Raw genomic sequence first — 9,927 nt, 5'->3', positions numbered from 1 at the left:
GAAAGTTGGGCTGTTTTAAGTCCAGGGATGAGGCTTAAGACCTTAATAACATATAACATTTTCTTGTTTAATCCATGATTTAACCTTGGAATCAGCTTTCTGCAAGCTGAGCTTCAAAATTTGGCAAGAGAGTAGTTTCTGTACCCTCCCATCTCCTTTAGTAGCCTGGGACTTTGGACAAACGAACGGACCATAGCAGTGCTCTGAAAGTTACTGTATGCCTGAAATAAACTGTATTTTTCTTTAAAAAAAATAATAATTCCTAAGATAGATATAATTTGAGAGCTAAATGTGAATCATGTGCAATTACACATCTGCCTTTTTCTACATATAAAAAGATAAAAAAAAAAGAAAGATAGCTGTTTTGTGTGCATAGGCATGTTTGTATGTTTGTGGTACATGAGGTCAACACTGAGAATCTGTGTGGAAGGCTGAGATTGTGAGTCTTCCCTGGCTACTCTACCACAAGGTCACCCAGATGAACCCGGAGCTCACAACAGGAGTAGTCTAAAACTTTTTGCCATGCAAGTTTGATGACATAAATTAGATTCCATGAACCCCCATATGGGTGGGTGAATAGAGCTGATTCTATAAAGTTGTCCTCTGACTTCAACACGTGCTCTATGGCACATGTGTGCACAGTCACACATCATGTACACATACACAAACACAAATAATAAAATAAATTTACTAAAGGATGAAAAGAAAGAGACAAAGTTTTAAAAATATATTTATTCAATGTATCTGATGTAATTTCTGCATGTAGCCACACAAAAATTATTAATAGGGCTAGGGAGATGGCTAAGGTAGATAATATACTTGCTGCATGGACATAAGGAAAAGTTTGGATTTTCAGATCTGGGTGGGGATAATATACGGATGCTGCAGCACCCAGTCTTACTTTCTAACTCTCTAAAGGAGAGACAGCCATCCTCAGAGCAAGCTAGCCAGCTAGACTAGTCCTGTTGTGAGCTCCGGGTTCAACTGGGTGACCTTGTGGTAGAGTAACCAGGTAAGACTCACAGCCTCAGCCTTCCACACACCTCTCCAGTGTTGACCTCACACACCATACACGTGCAAATATGCGTATACACACAGACAAATTCATACCAAACTATTACTGAAACTGCTTACTTCATGTTTTAGAACTCTATTGTGCACTCACAGAGGCAAAGTATGCATTAATGACTAGTAGGTTTGGTGCCTTGTCACTACCAGGCTGGACAGCACAGGGAAAGATGGACTAGGAACTCCTAACCCCTCGCTGAGGCACATTTCAATGTTTTCCATTATAAATGATAGAATTAAACAGTGCCCAGAAAGAAGGCAAGCACTCCACTATGGGAAACATTCAAGTTCAACAGGAGTTACAAAAGAAGAGACTCCAGTTTGGGGGAATCATTACTTCCCAAATCAGATTGGCAATGAACAGTTATCGTCTATCTGCTGTTGGAGGAAGTGTGAACTCTATTAAAATCGCTGTTTTTGTTCTTTGACTCCAAAATATTCACTTTGACATTTATCATCCAGAAACTTCTGTGACTGCTGGGGTCTCTTCTTTTGTAACTTCTGTTAAGCTTGACTGTTTCCCACAATGGAATATTTGCCTTCTTTGGGGGCTGATAAAAGGAGATTCTCATTTGTGGTTAATTGTGGGGCTTCTCCCATATACCCACTGGAGCACCACATGGTTTATGTCTGGGAACTGGCCACTGAGAAAGCTTCGCATTTTTGTAAAAGTTAAACAGAAAAAAAAGCAAGGTAGCCATCTTTTCTTACTGTTGAATGTAAGAAGTATTTTTGCTACCCAGACAGAGAAGCTGGCAGGGTCTATATAAAGGACTAATATATTAGATATAATTGAATATAAAGGACTTTCAGTCTCATCATCACAAAAACCAACTGAGCAAAGGAAAACTTTGCATACTTTCCTAGCAAAGCCGGTGGTTGTAAAATAATACACATACGTAATATTGCTTGCAAACAATGGGTAGTAAGCCAATACAACAATAGAAGGAAGTAAGGCAGGAGAAGGGAGAAAAGGGAAGGAGAAAATGAAACACATTAGCTTTATTGGGAGTATACGTTAATGAGAATGTTTTGATTACTACAAAGTCAATTTACTTCGAGTAGTCTTACAGAACTTTAATTCTCGATACGACTACAAAGTAATTTGAATCAAATAAATGTAACGTGTGACTAGACAACATGAAGAAGAAACTGGAAGTTTGAGTCCAGCAAAGAATTCGCAGGCTTTTGGGAAAATAAGGTTGCAGACTTAGAAGCAAAGCTTTCTGTTTTGCAGTAAGTATTGTGTGGAAGAGAAAACGTTCTGTTCTGAATTTTTAAAAATTAAATTCAAGAAATAAATTGAAGAGGCGAGATTAACAGGAAAATCATCCCTTTCGTTATGAGCGTAACAGACTAGCCGAGGCTTGAAAAAGAACTTGGCAGGCTAGTGAGGAAGCTCATAGGAGGCAGGGGAATGGTGACAAGTTTTGGGAGAGAAAGGGAAGGAATGTGTGAAGAATAAAGACAGTCTGATAATGAAGATGAAAACCCTCTGAGAAATAAAAACTAACCCAGAGGAGCCTGTAAGAAGGATGTCATCTATATTAATGTGTCTGGGCGTGGTGACTCCTCTTCCTTGGTTGATAAGATTCATAGGTGCAGAACAAGACAGTAGAGTTCCTTTATGGAGGGTCAACCTTTTTTAAATAAGAGAATGTCAGAAAAAGTCCCTCCCTGTGCTCTGAGGGAAAAAAGGCAGGAGACTGGAGAGATTTTAGCTCTTTAGTTCACAGAATTCAACAAGTCAAAACTCTCTAAGTCCGGGTGTCATTTTCTGAGCCCAATATTACAATTAGTCACTCACCCTCATGGACTTGCTCCCTTCTTTTGTATAGACAGACTTTCAGTTTAATCCATTATTTTAACCCTGACGCACTCTTTTCTAACTGTATATATAGTTTCTGAGGTGTTTCTTTTCCCCTGTAAATCCTACTGTCAACAAGTGTGGCACCTGAAATGCCTGGGAGGAAGGTGCCTGGATGAAGCTACAGCTCATTGAACCCTCCTTTCCACAGAGTGCGAGCCAAGCCCTATTGGCTTTTCACAGACAGCTGATAAATGGAATAAGGAGATACTGTCCTTGATTAACATTAAGGAATGAAAAAAGACCTCAAACATGTTGCCAACAAGAATGCACTAAATAAAAGGCAAAGTTGAAGGAAAGTTGTCTTAAGTTACCAAACTTAATCTTTTAAAAAAATGTTCTCATTTATGATAAAAGGAACTATATTTTGGCATTTATGATACATGAAGTCTCTTCTCTTATTTTTAAAAAGTTCATTTGCACTAGTGGTTTTGTGATCAAAGGTTTTACCTTTGATAGGTAGAGATGGTACATGGTAATAGATTAGATAGATAGATAGATAGATAGATAGATAGATAGATAGATAGATAGATAGATGATAAATAGATAGACAATAAGTAGATGATAGATAGATAGATAGATGATAGATAGATAGATAGATAGATAGATAGATAGATAGATAGATAGATAGATAGATAGATAGATAGATAGATGGTAGATAGCCCAGATCACTTTACTTATTAACTGAAAGGGTAAAACATCTCATTCTTTTTAATTTTAGGTAGGTGTAGTCTCAAATTGACTTTTCAGTTTTTCTAGCAATCTGGAATCTCAATAGATCACCTGTGTTTTCAAGTTTTCCCTTTGGAAACCATCTTTCACCAAATACTGTGTATTTGCTTCCCGATATCATCAAGGAATCACTTATGGGACGAGTACAATGTTTGTGTAGACACAGTAGATCACTTCAGAATAGCATGGTTCCTACATTACATTATGACTGTCTACATCACAACTCACAGGTCAGCAAGACATGCTTAAGATTTTCAAATAATCCAGTCTCAAGTAGGGATGAATAAAGGATCTGAACTATTGAACTGTGGATTTTCTTTTTCACTCCAACTGTTTGCATTTGTTGGGTTAACAATTTCCCCTTTCATTTGGGAGCATTAGCAGCCACTGATAATGAAAGCCAGTGCCCAGCAGAAACAGACTAGAGGAAATTTTCTGACTCACTTGCATAGCACCAATTCATCAGTTCTGAAAATATATGAAGTGTGACTGCAGACTAATATGAGTGATTAGATTTTTGTGTGCAACAGAGCTCTTACATATAAATGAGCAACATCCCCTTCAGAAGTCCTCAGGGTGTCTGTCCGTGTGTTCCTATGCGATTGGTCTGGAAGCATTTTTATATTTCCCCTCTAGGGAGATCATTCTTTTGAGTATCTTTAATAGGGCAGTTTGTCCTTGAAGTAAGAATTTGATTTTTTGGAAATGGTAAAATGTATTCATGGTACACATCTGTTGCTTGTGTCTACCCAGAAGTCTTTTTCCCAATTTCTGGTTGAAGAGACTGCATTTCTTCTATTGTTTATGCTGTCTTTGAAGGTCTTTGAGAAGGAAATAGTTTTTAAGTATCTTGGGAAATTGCCATTTTTCCCTCTTTGCCCTTTCTGCTAATTTCTAGCTTCCAGAAAGATACTCCTCTGTATGTTCTTACATGAGAGGCCAGGGCTACACTCAGTGAAGGATATACTAAGTAATTTCAGGCTGGAATATCAAAGACTGGAGTGTGGTCAGAAGCATGGAAAGAAGTATTAAATAACCTAGAACTGCCTAGAATTTGCTCAGTCATTCTGCAATACAGCAGAACGTTTTAACAAACAAGGATCTCAGGTGATTCTGTGTACATGTTTCACATACAGTATATAAAAAAAGGAGTCCACCCTGGGCAGAGTCTGGATCAGATGACTTGTTAGTTATATTGAAAAACACCGAGGAGATTAGATTAGTTTGTGGTAGCATTTCCAGGGGTAATTAGACCATGAGAGCTCTGACCTAACTAATGGATTAATGCCTTCACAGATTTATATAAGATGGTATTGTTGGGAGTTCATAGGGGATGGACACTGGTTGGGGTATGTCACTGAAAGTGTGTCTGTTGGGGCTGTATTTTGCCATGGCTTCTTCTTGTATTCATCTTTTTTTGGTTTTTAGCTGTCAATGTAAACTGATCCTCCTCCCCTGTGTATGTGTGCACACACATCTGTGTGTACACGTTTCCTCTTTTAGTTCTGAGTGACAGAGAAAACATGTTCAAGGAAAAGTATCTACTCATAGTCTAAAAGAGTTCTAAATTTTGGTTTGGGTCCAAGACCAAAGTGGGACAGTGGCTCTACAGGTTAGTTAGGTAATGGACTTGCATCAGTGATGACTAGAGAAAGCAGGCAGTAGCTGTCAACTATGCTATATATTAGAACTGTCTGTTGAAAGATATTCAAGACTGATGCATGGACCATGCACCCAAAACGTCTAATTTCATCTTGAAACAGTCTGACCACTTAAAAAATTTAAAGCTCTTTGGGTATTTTACATGCACAACCAAAAACACTAGGGTAGAGAAAATGAGATTTTTTATATTGGAACCCTAGGTGAATGCAGTATCAACACTCCAGACCATTTGCTCTAAGTTTCAGCGAAGAAGAAGGCTGTGATTTGAATTTTTTATAAACACCACAAAAACAAGGTGACAATGTTTGGGCTAGTGGTTACCTATGAACATAGTGAAAGGTGAGGAAAACTTTGATAATCTGACATAAGCTATGAAGAAAGACACTGCAAAATAAAAATAAGAACTCTAAAACCTCTAGACTATAGCCAACTACAACTATTTTGGCTGAAAACATTTTTCCCCCAAAGAAATAGGAGAGTTATAAACTTTTGGCTTTTTTCCATTTGTTTATGCCCAGACTGAGGTGGCCAGATTCTCAGTGAAGAACACACCCGGGGACTTGATTCTATTTATTTTCTAGAAATAGTTAATGTTAAGAGCAAAAGCACACATGAACCGTAGCTTTAAAAAATGGACAGCCAAATTCAGAATATTGAAGGAACAATGATTTTATTAAATCTGTAATATTCTGGTACAGTTGCCAAAGTTTAGTATCTAGTTTGTCTTAATTTCTTTCTCCATAACAACAAGGTGCATTTTGAGTTTTATAAAAATTAAACCATCATGGCCCAAACAATACAATTCTTGATTTCAGAGTAATGGTAGTAATCTTAAAAATATGGTCTATGGCCAGGCAGTGGTGGCACTCACCTTTAATCCCAGGACTTGGGAGGCAGAGGCAGGTGGATTTCTGATTTCGAGGCCAGCCTGGTCTACAGAGTGAGTTCCAGGACAGCCAGGGCTACACAGAGAAACCCTGTCTCGAAAANAAAAAAAGAAAAAAATATATGTTCTATGGGTTACTAGATCTCTGATGTGAAGTGTAAAACTATGTATGCTTTTAAATTGTGAGCTTCAAACTAAGGGTCAATGATGCTCTGGGCTAATCCATAAATTTTGGGGCAGGACCATATGTTTTATGAAATTATTATATATTGCTATGAGATAGTCTGTAGCTTTTTATTCAATTTTCAGGGAGTTCATAGCAACAACTACCACCACCTTCATGGCTCCATCTTCTTAAAGACTCCTTTATTCTTGTCCCTTTCTACAGTGCAGTATTAAGAACAAGCATGAGTGTTTGTCTTGTCCCTCTCTTATGTTCCTCTGTGCCAGTGTTACAGACATGTGTGATACTCTGTCGGCACAATGCCCTGGCTGAAGTTGATTTACTATTAGATAGGGCCAGCCATGGCCATAACCTTTGTTGCTTTTGCTGAAGTTTCTGAGAATATTCCAAGGAAAAATAGTCTACATAATTTTCAGTTCAGAGAATTTGTACAGTGTCATAATTATAAAAGAGAGGAGAAGCTTGACCCACCCAAGCACTGTTCTTGTATCTAATCAGATATCAGTCTTCTGAGGTGGACATTGCCAAACACAGTAAAGATGCACTGCATGTAAAGATCCCAGCCAACATGGGGAAATGTGCTGAATTTGAAATGATAGAAATTTTGTGAAAAAAAAAAAGAAATAGAAATTTCTTCACTTAAAAATTTATTACACACACACAAAAAAAATCCTAACTCCTTCTCAAGATTACAAAACTCTAGAGTTTTTTTCCTTAGAACATTTAGCCTCATTATGGGAATTGATATTATTTTTTAAAAAATATCATTTTAAAATGAAATCATCTAACATTACACAGCATCACCTTTTTAGGACATTGGAATAGGGCAGTTATGTACTTAATTTCATCCCGTCTGAGAAATATATGTGATAATGTTTGTTATTAAAGCTAATTTCAAAATATATAATGAGAATACAGTAATTTTCAGGAGGGTTCAAAACATGCTGACTGTTGTACATTTCTTTTTTAAAAAAATCATCTGTACTTATTATTATCTGTATTTAATCTTAAGTATTTAAAACATTGTTATTAGCCAGGTGGTTGTGGCACATGTAGTTAATCCTAGTACTCAGAAGCAGATCTCTGAGTTCAAGGACAGCCTGATCTAAAGACAAATTCCAGGACAGCCAGGGCTACACAGAGAAACTGTGTCCAAAAAAAAAAAAAAAGAAGAAGAAGTTATCATGATACTTTCCCTAGTCCTGGCTGCTGTTTTCTCCAAGACTGCTCTTCTGGACTATTATGTGAAGCAATGCATAAAATTTAGCAAGGCACATATCAACTAGGTTTTTTAGATTAGATCAAACCCTGAAGAATACTTTCTAAAGTAATTTTGTTGTCTTTCTTTTATTCTGAAGTAGATCCCCTAAGGAAATGGTTGAAAACATACATGAAGTAGGAAGTTGGGATCGGGACCAGTCAACCCTAGCCTCCCATTCTGTGAACAGACTGTGTAGGAGCAGTACAGCCTTCAGGTAGTGACTATCATGCTAAAATCTCTAACAACTTCTGTCAGGTAGATTCCTGATGTGAAAGTCCTCAGGAAACCTGCCACCTGGACTTGCTAATGATAGCCACACAGAGCCGTGAGGCTTAGCTGGTCATCACTGGGTGAGGAAGGGTCAGGGTCACTATAGATCTGAGTCAGGGCCAAGCTCAGGATTTCTTTTTTTTCTTTGTAAAATCGTAGTTCTTGTCCAGCCTTCCTGGCTTCCTCCAGCTGCCCTAGGGCTGCACGCAGCTCTTGAGAGAGAATTCCTGGTGATTCACGCTCCTTCATAATCCAGTCCAGGGCCATGTGGCTACGCATCTTTTCATCTAAAGAATATTGGGAATAGTAGGAGATGACTTCCTAGAACCAAGAAACAAAAATTCAGAGTGTCAATAAAGAGAAACAAAGGTGCATGTGTGCAGAGCCTTCCATACCTCCCCGATCACATGGCTTTTAAACAAGTAACCCTAACTTTAAAAATCTGAAACAAGGGCTAGAGAGATGGCTCAGTGGTTAAGAACTCAATTCCCAGCAACCACATGGTGGCTCACAGCCATCATCTATAAAGGGATCTGATGTCCTCTTCTGGTGTGTCTGGAGACAGGTATAGTGTACTCATATAAATAAAATAAATCTTTAAAAAATATGAAACCAAATTCCATTGACATACTTCTAAAAAGGAAATGATGAACTAATCTGGTCTTGCAAAGCCTGTCACTCCAGAATAAGTCAAAACATAACACTAAAAATTACAAAATGAAGCTCTAGAAAATACAAGCCTATCCTTGAAACTGTATTCCTGTAACAACTAATATAAATATAACTTAATTCTTCATTGAACCCTTAAGCTCAGTATCATTGCCTTTGACACGACAGAAACAGGAAAGGAGCTACACAGACAAGTTGAGTTAGAATAAGGTTTGGACATGCCTAGTACAGGAATGGGAAAGGACTCAGTCAAGGGGACTTCAGAACAAACAAGACTTTGAACCCAAGACTCTACATTACATCCTAGCTTCTGTGCTTTGATGTGGAACACAGTCCAAGAGTAGGGTCTTGTGAGGAGAATTGTGTTTGTAAAAAAAAAAAAAAAAAAAAAAAAAAAAAAAAAAAAGCCAAGAACACAAGACTGTTGCGGTAAAGGTTGTATTTGTATTTGTATTATTCAAATGTTGATTTCTGTACTGGCAACGAGCTGAGTACTATTTGGATTTTGGTATTGTTCTTTTTATAGATCATCACCTGCCTCATACTTTGTAAGCATGCACCTCCCTCACCTTCTAATTGGTTTAATAAAGAACAGATGGCCAATAGCAAAGAGGGAGAGAAAAGGTAGGACTTCTGGGTTGAGATAGGAAGCAGGGTGGAATGAACAGGTGCCGGGTCTGAGGGAGAGGTAACAGGCTATGTGGCAGGCATAGACTAGATTAGTTGGGTTACTTTAATTACCAGCTAGTTGGGAGATACCCAGTTATAGTGCCTAAACTTTCATAACTGTTAATAAGTCTCTGTTGTTATTCAGGAGCGGGTGGGTCTGAGATAGTCCATCAGTACAAAACAAGAAGAATCTCAGTCTCCTTAAAAATATAAACGTGGCTCTTCTGGTCTGACCAGCACAGGGGTAGCTAGGGCGCAGGGTCGGCTGACACCCGCCAGCTACCCACGACACCCGCCACAGGATATTGAGACTTCTGGTGAGTGGAACACAGCTTCTGCTCCAGTCCAATCTCGCGGGACCTGAGACTGCTTTGGTTGGGGAGGCAGAAAACCGGCCTGAGTAGGGCCACAAGCCTCTTCCGATCTGACCAGCACAGGGGTAGCTAGGGCGCAGGGTCAGCTGACACCCGCCAGCTACCCACGACACCCGCCACAGATTCTTAAGACTTCTGGTGAGTGGAACACAGCATCTGCTCCAATCTTTAAACAGTGACAACGATAAAAACTAACCCCAGAGATTACCAGATGGCGAAAGGTAAACGTAATAATCTTACTAACAGAAACCAAGACCACTCACCATCATCAGAACCCAGCACTCC

General features: G+C 38.6%; 1 protein-coding gene across 1 annotated transcript in view; it reads right to left on the bottom strand.

The window, feature by feature from the left end:
- Positions 1-5,973: 5,973 nt before the first annotated feature.
- The window catches only part of Lix1 (limb and CNS expressed 1), a 58,002-nt gene continuing 54,048 nt past the window's right edge, over positions 5,974-9,927 (bottom strand). The window contains exon 6 of the mRNA XM_021149806.1: positions 5,974-8,251. Within this exon, the coding sequence (XP_021005465.1) occupies positions 7,964-8,251 (288 nt within the window). The 3' untranslated portion in view covers positions 5,974-7,963. The remainder of the gene's footprint in view (positions 8,252-9,927) is intronic.

Source organism: Mus caroli, chromosome 17 (assembly GCF_900094665.2).
Source record: "Mus caroli chromosome 17, CAROLI_EIJ_v1.1, whole genome shotgun sequence".
NCBI lineage: Eukaryota > Metazoa > Chordata > Mammalia > Rodentia > Muridae > Mus > Mus caroli.
The sequence above is the reverse complement of the archived record's forward strand: the minus strand, read 5'-3'. Positions and strand labels throughout refer to the sequence as shown.